This window comes from Gracilinanus agilis, chromosome 3 (genome assembly GCF_016433145.1).
Source record: "Gracilinanus agilis isolate LMUSP501 chromosome 3, AgileGrace, whole genome shotgun sequence".
Taxonomy (NCBI): domain Eukaryota; kingdom Metazoa; phylum Chordata; class Mammalia; order Didelphimorphia; family Didelphidae; genus Gracilinanus; species Gracilinanus agilis.
In genome coordinates this window covers 656,411,098-656,432,206 of record NC_058132.1, presented here as the reverse complement: position 1 = coordinate 656,432,206, position 21,109 = coordinate 656,411,098, and the positions used below count along the sequence as shown (strand labels likewise).

The 21,109-nt window shown below is 36.9% G+C and overlaps 1 protein-coding gene across 2 annotated transcripts in view; it reads left to right on the top strand.

The window, feature by feature from the left end:
- LOC123242816 (ventricular zone-expressed PH domain-containing protein homolog 1-like) overlaps window positions 1–20,191 on the top strand; it is a 110,071-nt gene extending 89,880 nt beyond the window's left edge. Inside the window, exons 7-8 of one of the 2 annotated variants that reach the window (XM_044670916.1) lie at window positions 17,295–17,507; window positions 19,524–20,191. In XM_044670916.1, coding sequence (XP_044526851.1) covers window positions 17,295–17,507; window positions 19,524–20,076 — 766 coding nt within the window. In that variant the 3' untranslated portion in view covers window positions 20,077–20,191. Of the gene's footprint in view, window positions 1–17,294; window positions 17,508–19,523 lie in introns of those variants that run through there. The other variant, XM_044670917.1, reaches the window with a different exon arrangement.
- The last annotated feature ends 918 nt before the right edge of the window (window positions 20,192–21,109 follow it).

Here is a 21,109-nt window from a genome sequence, read left to right as displayed (position 1 = left end):
ACCTACTATATACCACCTAGATAGTGTGCTATACTTTACAAATATCTCTTTTGATTCTCACAACAATCCCAGGAAGCAAATGCTATTATTATTCCCATTTTATAGATGAGGCAAATTAATTAGAAGTTAAGTGATTTGCCCAGGGTTACATAGATGGTAAATAACTTGGGCTGCATTTGAACTAAGGTCTTCCTGATATAGGGTGCAGAGCTCTATCTACTTTGCTACTTCACTATATTTTGTAGTAATTGTCAGGCTTAATCTCCATAGGGGTGGCTTACTAAAATGATGGCTGAAGAACTTGGATTGGAAACATTGCTATTCCCAAAGATCCTGAATTGTCTCCATCAGAATCTGAGGAGCAATACTGGTCAAGGCAGTTGCTATATTTGCCCTGTCCAGCCCACACTGCCTTCTGTCTCTCCCACAAGGTACCTTACTGCCTCAGCTAGGCTGACTTTCCTTCCCTACAAGAAGCAGTTGGTTGGCAGTTGGTGAGGATAGCCAGCACCTTCTCCATAGGAGAATGCCTTCTCAGATGATTACTGTGAGGGCTGGAAGCAGGATGACCACTGGGGGGTGGGGGGGGGGGGGCGGTGAGATTGCTCTTTCCAAGGCTGTTGGGTTTAAGGTGAAGAACTATCTTCAGGAAGAGAAGTTCCTGGAATATGGACCAGCCAGTGAAAAGGCATGGACAGATGATTGAGTGTCAGGTGTAAGGAATAGTAGATATGGGCAAGGATGGCTGTTACATAAAGTGCATGAAGGGAAGCATCAGTTTGTAAAGGGTTTTAAAGGCCAAATGGCTTTATTTTTGAAACCAGGATGATAGATAAGAGGTAGTAAAATTAATGTAAATTATGTTTTCATCTTTTACTTCATTCGTAGCATTTGCTTATTTGTCTTATTAGATATTCTGAGAGAGACAGAGACAAAGATAGGGATAGGCAGAAATAAAGACAAAAAGGAGAGGAGAGGAGAGGAGAGGAGAGGAGAGGAGAAGAGAAATGGAGACAGAGAGGAGAGGAGAGGAGAGGAGAGAGAAGTGAGAAAGGGAGGGAGAGAGGGAGTTTATGTGTCAAGTACTGTGCACAACACTGGGAATACAAATACAAGCAAACATTACATTCCTTGCCTTCAAGGAGATTACAGGGCTTGAGGTATAATAGATTTCATAAAATACTAAATTCATGGAATTTGGGTTATAAAACACCTCAAGATTAATCTAGTTCATCCCCTACCTATATTATGAATTCTATTAATGTCATTTCCAACAAATTGTCATCCAGCTATGGAACTCAATTATAGCTATTCCATCCTAGTCTTGGGCACATATAATGGTTATAAAGATTATATTAATATTAAACTGAAATCTACCTCTCTGTAACCTCTTTTGGTTGAAATCCAAGTACAACCCATCCCCTCTTTTATATGACAACTCTTCAAATATCTGAACATGGTTCTTATCTTTCCTGAGTCTTCTCTTTGGAAAATGAAATGCCTATACCTTCTTCAATGGATCCTCAAAAGGCTCAGTTTGTGGTCCCCTCACCTTTTTGATCACCTAGCTCTGAAATGCTCCAATAATCAATGTCCCTTCTCAAATATGGAATCCTCTAAAGGAGCCAGTGCTTCAGAGGCAGCCAGTCTAGAAGTGAATCTAATAAAAATTTAATCTTCCATTCTCTAGACAAAATATTTTTACCAGACACATTGTCTTCATCAGCCTAAGAGAAGAGTGGCATTTTTGAAACACATAACCCTGCTAACCCCTGTGGAGCTCATGATCCACTAAAGATCCCTCTTATTTTCCATATAAATCAAATTCTCATCATGTCTCCCATATTTTCTTCTTTATACAGTTGATTTTTGGAGCATAAGGGCAGAATTTGACCTTTGCTTCCATTCAATTTAATATTTTGGTTTTGATTTCCTCTCTTCAACTCCTACTCCAGTGCCTCATCATGCTGTGGCAATGACCCTGAGTCCTCAAAAGTTCTGCCAACACAGCTCTGATGGGTCCTGGAAGCTTGTAAACATTGTTGAATATGGACTCACAAGTGGACAAAAAGTCTATGTTGAAGAAACAAATGAATCACAATATATTTGAGGCTTGTCATCAAATTAGCCTCCGGAGGCTTAAATTTTTAGCCATGGTGTCTGTTAAAAATTATGTACCCAGTCAGAGATGCTGAGATCTGTATCTTTGGAGACAGTACCCGCAATGATAAAAGCACAGATTCTTGAGATATCAATGTAATCGGCAGTCCATTGTCCTAATCTGTTGATGTTCATTTCTTTTGCTCTCATCTCTGAGAGCAGATCTGTTCATTATCCTTTCTAGCTTCATAACATGCACAAGTTTGGGGAGCATGCCTTTAACTACTTCCCTGGAAATTTTGAAGAGACTCATGGCATTCCACTAGATACCATCTTCTGGGCTTATATACAACAGTTGATCAATACCCGATAGTCAGACAAAAAATCATCTACTATCATCTAGTCTGGAAGTTATCAAACTTTTTGGTTTCAAACCCCCTTTATACTATTAAAAATTATTGAGAATCCTGCAAAGATCTTTTGTTGATGTGGGTTAAATCTATCAACAATATTGACCATATTAGATATTAAGATCACTTAGTGTTCTGAAATTGTTTTAATCTTGTGAAGTCCTGAAAGAATCTGCTGTGAATCCCAGCAGTCCTGAGACCACATTTTGAGAACTGCTGATGTAGTCCATAGTTCCTCATTTTGAGTATAAGAATATTGCAAGGCTTTCTTAAATGCCTTGATAAGTTATAGATCTTCAGTATCCACGGAATTCCAGTACCTACTGGTCTAGCAACCCCATAAAAAAGAGTGAATGAGATTGACTTTCCATGATTTGTCCTTAAATAATTCAATCCAATTTTCCCTTTTTATGATGCACAATAATTGGTCTTATATCCTGGTTCTGAGCATTTTAGAGCTCTGTCTTTGGTCATATTCTATCCAACATTCATTCATCCATTCATCATTAAATTCCTACTATTTTCATAGAAGATTTGTATCAGTCCTTCAATTATTTGAGTTAAAAGATGATAGCTTATAAAATCTGCAGATCGTACAAATTTGGGAGCCATTCACCAAGGGTGTTAAAGCTAAGGGAATACATTAGATTGGTAAGGGAGACAGAGTATTGAGCAGCAGTACATATGAACACACTTTGTAAACTGGAAAGGACTTCCCAAATATAAGACATTATGTTTTTCTGAAAGTTTACCAGTATAAGAAAACATGTTCTGGATAGTACCTTGAGCCAGTTTCCAAATGCTAATGTTGTTTTTCTTTGATTTAAGGATCCTTTAAGATAGTCTGCCAATTTTCTGACCCCCTACAAGGTTTACAGTCTCATCTTCCTTACATAGTGAGATTTGCTTCTTGCCAATAGGACAATTTGTTATTAAGGGGAGCTTAGGCTTACCCAAGTGGGAGGTAATGAAGCCTCCCCCTGGGCATCCCAAGAGATGTTTTTAAAAACTTGCCTTTGGCAGCTGAGACCAGAAACCATCCAGCCTGGAAATCATATGAACCTCCCCTAATGTGGCTTGCTGAGTTTGGGCCAAGTTAATATTTAGGGGATTACGGAATACTGGCAAACAACTCTATAAAGTTACCTCTGGACTTAAATCTGACAAATGGAAAAAAAAATAACAACACCCAACATCCTTCATCCTCCTCTCCTTCCTTTCCATGCTTCCCCCAAATGCTTCATATTAAGAAAGATTTCCTTTTGGTAGAAGGGGGAAATAGGGTTGTCTTTATTCTTGGAGAAGCTTATTTCAAAAGATGCTGCTATTTCCCAGACCCACATCCTTATTTTCAAAGAGAACAAAGAAGCAAAAAGGAACTAGAATGATGGTTATAATTAGGACCAGCCTGCATTTTCCTCTTATCCTTCCCAGTTCCCCAGACTGAATGGCAACCTCTCCCTATCTTCCATCCAGAGAACCTCTGTTCTCCAGCAGGACCAGGTGGAAGGAAGCAGGGTTGGAGAGGTGGTGGCAAACAAAGCCACATATGGGTATTTCTCTTGGGTTAGCCTCAGAGTGCTCAGGCTTTAAATTTTGTTTTTTCCAATGACTTGTCCCCAGTCACTGACTACTTCCATGCTTTACCTGTCACTAAGCCTTTGGGCCAGGGGTAAGAATATGACAGTGATATAATGCAAACTGGCAACATAAAATAATTCCAATAGTTCTTCTTCTGGTGAGAAAGCTCAAGTAGGAAATAACACTTATTTGCATTATTGCTAAGTGTAAAAGTTAGCTGGAGAAGAGTGTCTATTTTAAAATGGCAAGAATCTTATCTTTCTATACTATTCCTAGCACTTTTTGTTTTCTTTTCTAGAATATTTTTCCATGGTCACATGATTCATGTTCTTTCCCTCCCCCACAAAGTCCCCCGCACCCTCCCCATAGCTGATGCACAGCACAATTATACTGGGTTTTACATGTGTCATTGATCAAGACCTAATTCCATATCATTGATAGTTGTACTGGGGTGGTCATTTAGAGTCTACATCCCAAGTCACATCCTCATCAACTCATGTGTTCAAGCAGTTGTTTTCCTTCTGTGTTTCTACTCTCACAGTTCTTTCTTTGGGTGTAAATAGCAGTCTTTCTCTTAAGTCCCTCAGAATGGTCCTGAATCATTGCATTGCTGCTAGTACAGAAGTCCTACATTCAATTCTACTACAGTGTATTGGTCTCTGTGTACAATGTTCTTCTGGCTCTGCTCCTTTCCTTCTGCATCAATTCCTGGAGGTCTTTCCAGTTCACATGGAATTCCTCCAGTTCATTATTCCTTTCAGCACAATAATATTCCATCACCAACAGATACCACAATTTGTTCAGCCATTCCTCAATCGAAGGGCATACCCTCATTTTCCAATTTTTTGCCACCACAAATAGTGCAGCTATAAATATTTTTGTACATATCTTTTTCCTTATGATCTCTTTGGGATATAAACCCAGCAGTGGTATGGCCGCATCAAAGGGCAGAGAGTCATTTAAAGCCCTTTGGGCATAGTTCCAAATTGCCATCCAGAATGGTTGGGTCAAATGGATTTGATGTGCATTTCTCTAATTATGAGAGATTTAGAACACTTTCTCATGTGCTTATTGATAGTTTTGATTTCTTTATCTGAAAATTGCCTATTCATGTCCTTTGCCCATTTATCAATTGGGGAATGGCTTGATTTTTGTATAATTGATTTAGATCCTTATATATTTGAATAATTAGACCTTTGTCAGAGTTTTTTGTTATAAAGATTTTTTCCCAATTTGTTGCTTGCCTTATAATTTTGGTTGCATTGGTTTTGTTTGTACAAAACCTTTTTATTGTAATGTAATCAAAATTATTTATTTTATGTTTTGTAATTTTTTTCTAACTCTTGTTTGGTTTTAAAATCTTTCCTTTCCCAAAGATCAGACAAGCATACTATTCTGTGTTCACCTAATTTACTTATAGTTTCCTTCTTCATATTCAAGTCATTCACCCATTCTGAATTTATCTTGGTGTAGGGTGTGAAATGTTGATATAGACCCAATCCTCTCCCATACTGTTTTCCAATTTTCCCAGCAGTTTTTGTCAAATAGTGGATTTTTGTCCCAAAAGCTGGGCTCTTTGGGTTTATCATAGACTGTCTTGCTGAGGTCACTTTCCCCAAGTCTATTCCACCAATCCTCCCTTCTGTCTCTTCACCAGTACCATATTGTTTTGATGACTGCTGCTTTGTAGTATAGTTTAATATCTGGTACTGCTAGACTGCCTTCCTTCACATTTTTTTTTATTATTTCCCTTGATATTTTTTATCTTTTGTTCTTCTGAATGAACTTTTTTATAGTTTTTTCTAATTCAGTAAAAAAGTTTCTTGGTAGTTTGATAGGTATGACACTAGCACCTTTATTTCCAAATGTTATAGTGATTACAGTATGCTCATGAAATTGAACCCTCAGAAAATTCATCATAGCAAGAAGATAATCCTGGGTTCTTGAAGGCTATGCACTTGATTCTAAGGGTCTTAAAGCTGCCCTTGCTTGGTTTTACCCTAATGATATTCATTCATTCATTATAAAATAAATATTTGTTATATTTCTGCTGCTTGACAAGAATTATATGCAGTGAGAATGTTATCAGATAATCAGTGACTTAAATAAATTTGTAGATGGTAGCTGTCAACCTGCTGGAAAGTCTTAACAACAGATTGAATCTATTTTCCAAGGAAAAACCTCTCTCGAGGTATGGTATGTCTCATTACCAACACAATGGTCGCTTTATAATTAATTCTTAGAATATGATGACTCACAAAACAAAAAAATATATATATAAAATTGTCTTCTCTGTGGACTCTGTGGAGCCTCAGTTCTCTGTGGCTCTATTTGCCTTTGATAGTGATAGCAGCAGAGAGGTGTAAAAGGGGACAGAGAGTGCTACAAATCACAATTTTCAGATCATTTCTAAATTTGAACTTGGAAGTCAGCACTTTAAGTGTGAAATCCTGGTTGAAAGATCAAGAGTGGAATATTTATAAGGAGAGGGACAGGTATTCATATCAATGTTAACATTTTGTTTTAAAGAAAGGGAAAAGGAGGATGCAGCTAAATGGAAATGTGGTTCTCTTTTGTTTGTTTGTTTTAAACCCTTATCTTCTGTCTTAGAATCAGTAATATCAGTTCCAAGGAAGAAGACTAGTAAGGGCTAAACAACTAATGTTAAGATACATGTCCAAGGTCACATAGCTAGGAACTGTCTAAGGCCAGATATGAACCTAGGACCTTTCATCTCTAGGCCTAGCTCTTTAGCCACTGAGGCACTAAGCTGCTCATACAGACTCTCTTTGGAAAAGCAAAGAAAGAAGTCAATAGAGTTAGTTTTATCATATGTCCAGAGCCAACAAAGCACATGATTTCAAGGGACATTTCATCATCTTGTACTGTAAAAATATTAAAAATATTTGCACAAAGACTATTATGAAAGTATTTACAATATTTGATTTCAGAAGGTGAAGTGGAAATGAAATTTTTGTGATGATTTTGATAAGAGCCCCAAATTAAATCAAAATATTCCTTGTTGCTTAGTAAAATTAAATGCAAAGGTAGGAAGAAGTGAAGATGGTAATGAGTATATTATTATAAAGCATTGGTTATACTTTAAGGAATAAGAATTCAAACACTAATAAACTATACCAAGCTTTATCTGTTTATACCATGAATACTTTCTTCAAGAGAGGATTATGATGGGCACCAAATAATGTCATAAAAAATTAAATTGATCATATTTTTAACAAATAGAAAAAAATCATTGAGGAGTCTTCCCTGAATCAATCTGTGTATAATCAGATCATGAACTTGAGAGAACAAAAACCAGAACTACCTTAAGGCTAGAAAGAAAAATAATGATAGACTATAGGACATGCAAGTAAAATTATTCAATCTGACCTATTTAAGCAAGTTGTTGACAATGAAAAATAAAGAGTAATAGACAATAGAAATGACTACAATAATTTTATAAACAGAAGATTAAGTAATGTGAAGTTTTTATATACAGAGCAAGGAAACCAAAAGAGCTTAATAATCATCTTAGTCAGCAAAGTCTTGGTTTACTTGCCAAGCAGAGATGAAGAAATCTGACCACTATCAACATAAATTTATAATATAAACTAATTTGTAAAATCTTGTGGAGGAAGAATGATAAATTGATTATAAGTATTACTGTATAATGCTGAAAGGAACAATGGAAATTGAAACCAAGTAAGTTTGGCAAAAGACCTACTTAGGGAGTTATTCTGATATCAGATGAAAAATGGAATCTGAAAAGATTTTTTATAGCAAGTTGTTTTCACCATCAAGAACAACACAGCCACCATACTTGGACTCTAACCATCAGAATTCCTGCTGTGCTGAAAGAGGAGATAGAAATAGACCTAAAGTGAATAAATAAAATGGGAATAATTGGATTAGATTGCATGCACATGGAGGAGATTCATTTCATCCTGGAAGTGATATAATTTGTTGAGGAATTAGAATCTGATGGAGGGGAAGATCCCAAAGACATGAAAAAACATTTAAAAGTTATAAACACAGGGTAAATGAAAAAACTGCTGGGAACACTGGAAAACAGTATGGCAGAAACTAGGTATAGACCAATATCTCACCCTATTCCAAGATAAGATAAAAATGGGTATATGTTTTAGACATAAAGGATGATACCATAAGTAAATGAGGGGAACGTAGAATAATTTACCTGTCAGATCTATGGAGAAAGGGAGGATTTATGACCAAACAAGAGATAGAGAATGGTGGGAAGCCAATAAGAGAAACCGTTTCAAATAGATAAAAATCTGAGACTCCTCTTTTGACTCTTTTTCTGATCCACACCTTTCCTTAATGAAAAGCTTTAAGCTCCTAGCAATCCAGCAGTTAAGAGGTTATCATTCTCTCCTTTGGTCAGAAATACAACTGTTTTTGTTTCAAAAGTAGTTCAGACACTCAAAGTCATAAATTCCTCCAAGAGGGGCATTTTGCCCTGGAGAAAATGTTCCCTGTCACAGCTTTCTGATAAGGACCCAGCCAAAATTTGACCTTAGCCTTGTTCTATTTGGAAGCTATTGAGAATCTTTGTATTTTGATATGACATAATTTGTGTTTCTACACAAATGCAAAGTTTTGAGGGAGTTCTTTTGTGTGAAGTGAGTCTTGAAGTATGTAAAATAAGCCCCAGCAGCAGAAGCAGCATCATGAGCTGACAGAAAGACATGTCCATGTCTGCTTCTTTCTTATCAACAAAACCATCATTATCATCATTATTGTCATTATCAAATTATCTGGAGGTGATAAAAAGATCTCGAGAGAATATTTCAAGATGAACAATGAATAATTTTCATTATACTGAATTTAAAAGGTTTTGTACAAACAAAACCACTGTAACCAAGATTAGAGAGGAACAACAAGCTAGATAAAAACATTTATAACTAATTTCTCTGATAAAGGTTTTATTTCTCAAATATATAGGGAACTAAGACAATTTTAAAAGACTACAAATCATTCCCCAGTTAATAAATGGTCAAAGACTATGAGCAAGCAATTTTCAGATGAAGAAATAACTATTTAAATATCATGGAACCACAGCTAAGATAGCATAGGACTTGGCTGCATCCAATTGAAAGACCAGAAGTCATGGAATATGATATTCTGGAAAGCATAGGACCTGGGTCTACAATCAAGAATCAACTATCCAGCAAAATTGACTATGTTGTTGTAGGGGAAAGTGTGGTCATTTAATAAAACAGAAGACTTCCAAACAGTCATAAAGAAAAGACCTGACTTAAACAGAAAATTGAGACTCAATCACAGAACTCAAGAGAATCACCAAAACGTCATTAAGAAAGGGAAAAAAACAAACTAAAAAAACTGTTTTAAGGGACTCAATAAGTTCAAATGATTTGTATTTCTATAAGAAAACATGATATTGGTAGTTCTTGAAAATTGTTATTATTATCAAGGTAGCTAGAAGAAGCATACTTAGAGGGAACAGTGACAACTGTATATGATAAAATATAAAAAAACACATATATACAAACTAGGAGTAAAAAAGAGGATAATACTAGGAGAAATGGGAAAAGAAATAAAATGGGGTAATTTTATATTTCATAAAGAAGAACATGGTAGGGTGGGGGAGAGAAGACCAATACAATAAAAGGATGCAAGAGGTTGGAGACAATCTCCAAGAAAATCTTAATCATTACAGTGGGAAGGGTCAGAAAGGTTCAAATGGAAGGAAAACCTCCTGTTCCAAATTCAATCATCATCATCATCAACATCACCAACATCATCCTCATCAATAACATCTTCAACATCATCAACATTAATATCATCATCATCATTCACAACAACAACATCACTGTCATCAGCATCAACATCATCATTAACATCAACATCTAACTATCCATCTTTCCCTGGCCCAGGAAAGATTTTTGCTGGGTGGCCTAACCTAATAACATACTATGCAGAGTACTGAATGAGAGCCAAAAGGCCTAAACTCTAGGCTTGAGGGCCACAAGGTATCTTTTGGGGGTATAAAAAAAGCCTTCTTTATCCAAGACTCGGTTTCCTCATTTATGTATGAGTGAAGCTTACTTGACCTCTGCATTAAGTTAATCAATTAAATCAAAATAAACCAGGTAAAAATAAGAAAGAAAGAAAGAAAAAAAAAAAAAAAGATGAGCAGGACCATTTCAGAAAAAGCTGCAAATACCCTACACAAAATGATTCAGAGTGAAATAAACAGAACCAGGAGACTTTTGTACATAGTAACAGCAATATTTTATGATGATCAACTGTGAAAGACTTAACTACTCTCAGCAATACAATTATCCAGGACAATTTTGAATTTATGACAAAGAATGCTATCCACCTCCAGAAAAAGAATTGTTGGAGTCCAAATACAGACCAAAGCTTACTATTTTTCACATTATTTTATTTATGGTTTTAATTTGGGATTTTGGATTTATATGAGTATTGTATTACAACAATGACCAACACGAAAGTATATTTTGCATGAAAATACTTGTATAACTCAGATCAAATTGTTTATTAGATCAGGAAGTGGAGAAGGAAGGGAAGGAGGGAAACAATTTGGATCTTATAATTTTGGAAAATTTATGTTGAAAATTGTTATTACAGGTAGTTGAGGAAAAATATTTTTAAAAAGTTATTAATTAAAAAATTATTAAAAATACCTAAAAATGTTACTGAAACCATCAACAAATAATTATCTTTATGCCAGCTTTTATTAGGGTCAAGTACATATGTAGTCAAGACACTTTTGATGAGATTAGTAGGAAACAGTCAAACTTCTTGTCATGGCAACTAAATGACATGATAAAATGTTCTCTCTCTGATTCTAAATCTTTGTCTCTATCATCTCTCAATCCGTCACCTATCTATCTGTCAACTTACCTACTGTCTATCTACTTATCTAGCCTATCATCCAGTTAGCTCATTATCTACTATCTGTCAACCTACCTATTTGCTGGCTAGTTAGTTATTATCTTTTTTTACATTTTTAATTTTTCCAAATTACATGTCTATAATTTTTAATAATTCTTTTCTGGCATTTTGTAATCCATGTTCTCTCCCTCTCTCCTAGTCCTCCACCTTCCCAAGACATGATATAGGGCATACTGGAGTTATCACATAATACATATTTTCATGTTCATTGTGTTCTGAAAGAAGACACATACCATTTACATTAGAGAAAAATTCTTGGAGGAAATAAAATGAAGAATGATACACTTCAATCTGTATTAAGGCTGCATCAATTTCTTCTGTGGATAGCCTTCTTTGTCACGAGTCACTTGGAGATGTCCTGTGTCATTGTTGATAATTCTTAAGTCATTCACGGTTGATTATGATACACTATTGTTGTTACTGTGTACAACATCCTCCTGATTTTACTCAATTTCATTTTGCATCACTTTATATGAGTCTATCCAGGTTTTTTGTGATCATCTTGTTCATAATGTCTTATGGCACAGTATTATTCCATTATAATTATCTACCACAACTTGTTCAGCCTTTCCCACATCAAATTTTGCTACCCAAATAGAACTGATATGCATATTTTTGTTCAAATAGGTCTTTTCCATTTTTTTTTTATCTCTTGGCATATAGACCTAAAAATGATATTGCTGGGTCAAAGAGTATGTACAGTTTTATGGCCCTTTGGGTATGGTTCCAAATAGCTCTTCAGAATGGTTGTATCACTTCATAGCTCCATTAAGAGTGTATTAGCATCCCAATTTTTCCACATTCCCTTCAACAATTATCATTTTTCTTTATATTAGGCAGTCTCATAGGCATGAGGTGATACCTCAGAGTTTTTTTAATTTTCATTTCTCTAATAGTGATTTGGAGCATATTTTCATATGGCTAAAGATAGTTTTAATTTCTTCAACTGAGAATTGCCTGTTCATATCCTTTGATGACTTTTCAATTGGGGAATGCTTTTCATTTTTACTTTGTTCTCTATATATTTGAGAAATGAAGCTTTTGTCTCTTATTATAAAGATTTTTTTCCGCAGTTTGTTGTTTGTCTTTTATTCTTGGTTGCATTGGTTCTGTTTGTGCAAAATCTTTTTAATTTAATTTAGTCAATTACAATATTTTCTATGTCATGTTTGGTCATAATTGTTTTTATTTTTCCATAGTAAACTATTTTTGTGCTCCCCTAGTTTGCTTATGGCATCCCTCTTTATTTTTAAATCGTGTATCAATTTTGACTTTACTTTGGCATATGGTGTGAGGTGTTGATCTGTGCCTCATTTTTGCCATACTATTTTCCATTTTCACAGTAGTTTTCATTGAATAGTGAGTGCTTCCAAAAGCATGGTTGTTTGGGATGGTCATTTACTACTATGTATTGAATGCCTAATCTCTTCCATGATCTACTATTCTTTTTCTTAGCCAGTACCAAATTGTTTTGATGGTTGGCATTTTATAATACAATTTGAGGTCTGGCACAGCTAAGCCATTTTTTTTCATGAATTTCCTTGATTTTCTTGACTTTTCATTCTTCAAAATGAATTTTATTATTTTCATAGCTCTATAAAATAATTTGTGGGTATTTTGATTGATATGGCACTGAAAAGGCACTAGGTATTATCAGTCTTTTCATTGTTGAATCATTTTCAGTTGTGTACAACTCTTTATGAGACCATATGCTATTTTCTTAAAGATATCGGCATGGTTTGCCACTTTTTCTCCATACTTTACAGATGAGGAAATTAAGGCCCAAGCATACGTGCCTCACCGAGGATCACACAGCTAGTGTCTAAGACTGAATTTGAAGTCAGGAAGATGAGTCCAACATATTATCCACTGAACCACCTAGCTGACTATCAATTTGTCTACTTCTATTTTCATATCCTATCTTCTATCATCATCTATTTATCTACTTATCTGCATATTTGCCTATGTATCCATATATCTATGTATCTACGTATGTCTCTATGTACCTAATCTATCTATCTGTCTGTCTTTCTATCTATCTGACTGTCTGGCTGTCTCTCTGCCTGTGTCTCTCCATCTATCTATCTATCTGTCTCTCTATCTCAGGGGTCTGCAACCCCTGAGCCATATCTGGCTCTTTTGAGGGCCGGATCTGGCTTTCTGCAGGAGCCATAAAGTCCATTTTTTTTCAGGCACTGTTACAGGAGTGGCACTGTGAGCGCTGTATGGCTCTCACAAAATTACATTTTTAAAAATGTTGCGTTTATGGCTCTGATGGCCAAAAAGGTTGCCAACCCCTGCTCTATATGTTTGTATGTGTCTACCTATAGGTAACTATAAGAATTTAAATTTAGGTTTTATTTTAAATATGAGAATTCTAAAGTAATATTGTTGTTGCAGATTTTAAAATATCACCCCTTAAGTTAAAATTACTTTTAGCAGCTTTATTTACAAAGAGCTAGAAAGAGTGAATATGGAAAAATGTAGATAAAGAGACAGAAAGTACTGCCTAGCTACAAATACCCTGAGTTTAATCCTAATGTCTCCAGACCGCAAATGCAAATCTGAAAGCAAATCTCACCAGAATCCAAAGTCCTAATTAGGAAGCTGAAATCCGAAGAACCAGGAGAAGCTGAAGAATCCCACGTTGCACACGAAGCTAAGATGGCCAAGAATCTCACCAGAACTCACGCTGAAGAGAGTGTCTCAACAAATCACCAAATAGAGAGCATCTTCTCACCAAAGAACCAAGGAAGGAATCCGTCCACTCACCACCACAAACTGATGCAAGATCCAGGGAAAGAGTCTCCCCCTCTAGTCTGGCTCACCAATGCAAAGCCTCACTGAATCCTCAAGCTTGTCTTTTTAAGCAGGTTTCTCCACATCACTTCCTGTCACTCCCCCACTTTATTGGAACCAATCACAGTGGGGGAGGGGAGTGGAGAATGACCTCTGGAGTTGTCACCTGCTCTAGCAAGTGACTCGTGAACTCTCATACGTGGTGATTGGTAAGGTACTAAGTAGGGGTACTTAAGTTTTTGATGGATTACCTTAAACGTTGCTGATTGATAGACAAAGAGAGTTTGATTCACTCTTCACATAACTTATTACATCTTATACCCAAGTAGGACTCTCTTTTGCATCAGTGGAATCAAGATATGTTTCATTTTGCATTCTCATAGAGGAGTGAGGGAGTCTGGGGAGCTTGAGTCTGTGTCTCTATGCAGTTTCTTCTCAATTCCCACAATATATTGGATAGGTGAAGATTTTGAAAACCAATCTTTGAGACATGACAAATATAAATATTATGAATGAGAACTATTTGAGGCTAAGCATCATCTAAAACATGGATTAACAATTGTGTGCTAGAAACAAATTTAGTAGCTTGAAATTTTGTGGAAGAAAAATGTTCTCTTCGGCTTGAATATTTCTATCATAGTTATTATAGCCTGGAGCTTAAGAGGAAAAAAAATCAATAATTTTAAAGTCCCAATTACAAGAAGAACTTCCTGTTCTGACTCACAGTTCATATATTAGAAGAATTAAAATTTCCCATAATACATAACATCTGAGATGTAGGCAGGGGAGAGGGGAAGGTTGTACATTACTTTTTTTATATTATTTAAGTTGAAGCATCCTAGCTGTAGTAATTTAATAAACAGCTGATGTCATTCACTGTTGAGTTGTCCCAAGTATTTAATCAAGGCCATAAGTGAAAGCCTGTGATCAGTTCTGAGTGCCATAGTTTAAGAGAGAGCCAGCATGGTGTAATGGAAGGAAAGTCAGCTTTGGAGTCAAAAAGATTATCTTCTCTCTGACACATATTGGCTGTGTGACTGACCCTCACTTCCTGGGCACTTCAGGGAGCTCTGAAACTGTAAATCCCAAAGAAAGTATTTATCTACACTTTTTACAGGGAGTTTCCTCATTGGGAGATCTCCATATTTAATGAGATCAAAGTTCTATCCTATCCCATGAATCAATTAGGATATATCTGGGTAGCCTCCCATGAGGAACCATTGAAAGAATGTGGTGTTTGCTCTGGAGAAGAGAAAATTTCATGGAAATCCTCGAAACAAAGATGGTGGATAAATTTTAAAAATATCCCCAGGATTCATGAGGAAGCAGCTAAGTAGCTCAGTCCATATAATACCGGACCTGGAGGCAAAAACTGAATTCAAATCTGGCCTCAGATACTTCCTAGCTGTGTGACCCTAAGCAAGTCACTTAATTTCTGATAATCTCCCTAAAAGGACACACTGGAAAAGAATTTCACTGGAGTGGAAAACTGTGTGACCCTAAGCAAGTCACTTAATTTCTGATAATCTCACAAAAAAGACACACTGATAAAGAATTTCACTGGAGTTGAAAACCAATCTAGTGTCCTTGCCAAGGAAACCTCATGGATAGTTATGGCCCTTGGGGTCACAAAGAGTTGGCCATGCCTCAATGATTGAGCAACAACAGACTACAGAGACCAAGAGAAAACACTGAAGCCATATATTTATTGCTACTGCTATTACTGCGATGATGATGATGATGATGATGATGATGATGATGATGATGATGATGATGATGATGATTTTTAGGCAATGAGGGTCAAGTGACTTGCCCAGGGTCACACAGCTGGGAAGTGTCTGAGGCCATATTTGAACCTAGGACCTCCTGTTTCTAGGTCTGACTCTCAATCCACTGAGCTACCCCCTACTGCAATTATTTTGAATGTATCCAGGCCATCAGGATTACCCATGAGATTTTTCACAAGTGGGAGTTCAGTTCTTTCGGGGTTCTTCCCTCTAGAGAAGGAAGCTTTTCATTGCTACTGTAGTTTGGATATATTTATTTATCTCTTAGTGTGTGGTGCCCGTCCAACTGAACATGAGCTCCTTGATGGCAGATCAGGTCCTGCTTTGATTTTTGTCTTTGAAGATGTGTATTGCTTATCCTAAGCCTAGCCCACAATGCTCAGGCATTCAAAATCCCATGAAGTAGCCCAAAGAAAAATGTTTATTTGATCATTGAGCTATTTACCATCATCTGTTTCCAAATCCCCCCAAAGCTCATGGTTTCAAGAAAGTGCCTGCTAGCCTCCAGAGGGTGCATCCACTGTACCCTCGGGGAGGGCTTTCTGTCCAAAGGTGGCCTTTAGCCTGCCTACCGCTGGCTCTGCACTATTATGTTTTTGTCACTTTTGCAGGAAAATATATCAGCGCGGCAGGCAGCCTGGCCAAACAGGAAACAGCTTTCAGAATGGTCGGCTGGCAAGAGAAAGTGCTTTGCTAGAGAATCCATGGCCTGTGGATGCTACCATTGTGTCTTAGGAAACTTTAAAGGCCTCTTAACACCTAACCCAGAGCCTTGCATTGGCAGGCACAAAATCAATATCGAAGAAATAAATAGAAGAATCAATGAACAAATGGCCCGATCCACACTTGGAATCGACTTGCTTTGACCCTAATGATATTTAATACAGTAGCAGTTAGATCGGACAGTGGTCCAAGTCTAAGACATAGTCAAGAACTTACTGTGTGACCCTGGACAAGTCATTCACCTTCTCTGTATATCAGATTTCTCCTTGGTAAAATGGGGATTGTAATAGGGTCTACGTTATGGGGCTTTTGTGAGGATCGAACAAGTTAATGTACGTGCTTTGTGAAAACTCAGGCACTAGAGAAATGCCCAGTGACTAGTTTTTCATGTTATAATACGTCAGAAAGCTGGCTTGCTTTTGCCGTATCATCTCTCATCTCCACCTCACTGAATCTCCATCTGCTTTTTGCAAACAGAGATTCTTTCTTTCATTCTTTGTCTCTGTCTCCCCGAGATTCTTTCATTCTTTGTCTCTGTCTGTCTCCCCGGCACCCTTGATGGTGCCCAGGGTGAATAGAAGCTTCATAAATACTTGCTGATTGATTTCTTCAAAGCCCAACTTAGCTGGATCTCTTCCTTGAATTCCATTTTATTACCTTGTAAATAATTTCTTAGAGTCTTTTTCATACGTGTTTTGTCCTACTCCTAGTAGGCAGGGATAGGTTTGTTTTTGTCTTTGTATCACTGGTATTTTGCACATTGTCTGACACCGAGGAGACACTTAATAAATGTTTTTAAAATCGAATTATCTTTTAAAGATTATTTCACTAGGCAAAGTTTGTCATTCCAATTGAAAGGCAGTTAAAGAGACAATGACACTACTCCCAGAAGACAGAATGACAGCTTTTAACTCAATCATTTGTGTTCCTTTAGGAGGGAAAGTGAGCCTGAAAAGGAACCTTCAGAACCATTAGAAGACCTCAAATCTGCTGCAGTTAATGGAAATGAAGAGGATGAAAAGCTTCAAGTTAAGATTCAAGCTTTTGAAGAAAAAATAAATGGGGAGAACAGTCCTCCTGGTTCTGTTCGAAGACATAGCCTCAGTCAGGTCCCAAAGGAAGAAAGAAAAGATATGAGATTTAACAGGTAGGAAGCCTGTGAATTTCAGGTTCGCCATCGGTTTTGTTATGAAGATTTGTTTCAGTGCTATGAGGATGATTTAAATATCCAATATGTGTGTCTATCAGGAATTTAATTCTTGAATTATTTGGTGTCTTTTTTGATGATGGTGGTAATAGGTAACTGTTGTGGTTTAGTCATTTTGAGTCATGTCTGACTCTTTGTGACCCCATTTGGGGTTTTCTTGGTAAAGATACTGGAGTGGTTTGCCATTTCCTTCTTCAGCTCATTTTACAGATGAGGAAACTGAAGCATGCAGGTGAAGTGATTTGCCCAGGGTCACACAGCTACTAAGTGTCTGAGGCCAGGTTTGAACTCACAAAGATGAATTTTCCTAACTCCAGACCTAGCACTCTCCACCGAGCCACCTAGCAGCCATAACGACTACTGGCATCTAGGGTTTACAAAGAGCACTCAGAATTCATTGTCTCATTGGAAGGAAAAGAAGAAAAGTCAAATTCAATTTGACATGCATCTTTAAAATGAGGAGGTTGAACTAGATGGTCTCTGGGGTCTCTTTTTGCTCTAGGTCTATGACCCTATAATCAATAAACATTTATTAAGATCTTTCTGTGCTCTGTGAGGAAGGCACTATCTAAATCTTTTAAAAATACAAAGAACCGAGATGCCTATTTTTTTTTCAGAGGTGAAAGACAGTGAGAATGAAACATTGCATGTAGCGTCAAACTTTGGAGATCTGTTGATTCCTTTTGTTTAAGCATTAATGTTTTCTTCTTTTTTTTTTCTTTATTTCTTTATTTTTAAGAGATTACTCTCTGGAAGAGCAAGACTCATAGTGTGCTAGAATTTCAATGAAAATTATTTTTTAAAATAGATTAACAGTATTGGCAATAAAAATTCAAATGACTCAGTAGATTATCTTTGAAATTAAAACCCCAAGATATACATGCATGTGTGTATCTATCTATATATGTGCATATACATATATTTGCATATATACATATACACATATATGTATGTATGTGGGTATATTTATGTGTATAGTCAGCTAGGAGGCTGGGTGGATAAAGTGCCAGGCTTGGAGTCAGGAAGATTCATCTTTTTGAGTTCAAATTTGGCCTCAGATACTTACTTTCTATTTGAACCTAGACAAATCACTTAACCTTGTTTGCCTCAGTTTCCTCATCTGTAAAATGAGCTGAAGAAGGAAATAATAAATCACTCCAGCACCTCTGCCAAGAAAATTTCAAATGGATACAGAGTCAGAAACAACTGAAAAATGACTAACACACACAGAGATAGATAGATAGATAGATAGATAGATAGATAGATATAGATAGATAGATAGAGAGAGAGATATAGATATATATGCACACCTATAATATCTATATAATGTTCTCTGCTCCTCCTCCATTATTTTATTGTGTTGTGAAGGTGACCCCATGTTGGTGAAAGCTACACCATCAGAAAATGAGCTCCCAGAGGGCTCGCCAAAGTAGAATAGCTTAGAGAATGGAGCCAGTAATGGGCTGCTGCCTGCTAACCAGTCTTAGGTAAGTTAAGGGAGTCTCATCACCAGCCTGGTTGTTAGGGGAACAAATTTCATGGCTCCAGCAAATCTTGAAGCTCAAATGAGTTACCAAAAAGTTATGATCCATAGCTGAGGAGGGAGCAATCACACTGATAAAATTACACGTCCTGGAAATGTGGAAATAGTTTAGGGTTCTTCTTGCCAATGCAAGTTCATTTTAACTCTGAGTTCTTGGATCCTTGACTTAGAATATACTCCTATGCTGTTAATGACCTGAATCTTCACAAATCAGTTCAAGTCATTGGATTCTTATGCTTCACTTGGTAACATCATTGAGGTGTTCAGTAAATTCCTTTCAAGGCAACCTTTTAGCCAGTCCAGGAATCAGGGCTGACTCTGGAAGCTGCCTTCTTGTTACCTTTTTCTCATTTGAAATCCACTCATCTTTTTTTTTTTAAATCATGTTAATTTTTCCTTTGTTTTCATTGTAGGTCAAAAAGTTTAGCTTTGCATGCCGCACACCTAAACCATACAAATTCAGATGATGAGCAAGGTGTTGAGAATGGAGATGTAATGACCAGCATCTCTTTTTCAGAAATAGATGTGCTTAACCAAGAAAATTACAATTCACCCTTTAAGACAGACACTGAAGAATCACAGCTGGAAATTTCTTCAATTTCACACCCAAGTAGTAAATGGGCAGAATCTGAGAACTTGCCAGAAACAGTTAAAGAGAATGGCCATGAAGAAACACCAGAGACTACACAAAGTCATGTGGAATACCAAGATAAGCTCTATTTGCATTTAAAGGAAAATCTCAGCAAAGTGAAAGCATATGTCATGGAAATTGGGAAGAGCATTCCAGTCCCAGATCAGTGCACCATTGAAGGTAAGCACTTGGAACTTTCCAAATTTGCAGAATCTTACAGGACTTTGGAATCAAAATACTGCCATCATCATATATATGCTCATCTTGTCTATTTTCAAGTATTTGGATCCAGTATGTTTAAAGTATTCCTTTATCATTTTTGTAACCTTTGCTGAGTCTTATTCTGAGCAGCTCATCTTCCATTATCCTCAATTAATGGCGATAAGACCACAATGATTTGATGATTTTTTTACCCAACTTCATAGTTATGCTTTTATTGTTCTCTCAATAAATGCCACAGTATGTTCAGGCAGGAATCTTAATTATGTGTTATTGAATATATAGAAGAATAACTCACTGTCATCATCAGAATAACAAGAGGTGATTTGGCGATCTTGAACAGATTATATAAAATATATCTTCAAATGAACTTTTTAAAAGACAAATTCGGTCCAAGGATTAGAGATCCCATGACCCTCCCCCTTGGGTGTGAGATAGGGACTCGGGAACCCTGGATCCCAAGCTATAGCTGGGCAAGCTATGGGTCAGAGTCTAAAAGAACTCACTCAAGCTTCAGTCTACCAAGGAAAGGAAATGCTTCCATCAAGTAGCTTCTTATTTTGATTAGTTGTTTGTACTAACTAGTTGTTAGCCTCAGCTATTTCAATACTGCTGAAAATAGTACCCTTTAAATTTTGGTACTGTGGGTCAGAGCTCTGGTTGTCTTCGTCCTGATTCTAGCTAGAAAATGGATGTCCTTACGTCTATATATTCTTGAGATTGGTGCTTTTGCATAGTCTATTACCCTGTCAGAGTCCTATGTTAATAGGATTTTTCCTAGTCAGAGCCCCAAAAGCTCATAGCTGTCACACAGCTGAAATATTGCACACTAGGCTCATGTTGGTGAAACTATGGCATGCATGCTGGAGGGGGCTGCTCCTCGCCTCCTCTCCACTGCGCCTGAGGACATTTCCCACTTCACCTCCTCCTCTGACCGGCAGCCCAATGAGAGTGCTTCCTCCCTCCCCTGTCTGGAGTAAAAGGGTAGCTCATATGCAGCATGAGGATGCAGTTTGGGCACTCGGTCACTAAAAAGTTCGCCATCACTGCTCTAGGGTGATAGATCACTTTTTCTTTTCCTTATCTCTGACCATGATCTCGTCCCAAAATTAGCACTCAGCTCTCCTGTTTTACAGTTTATCTATGGCC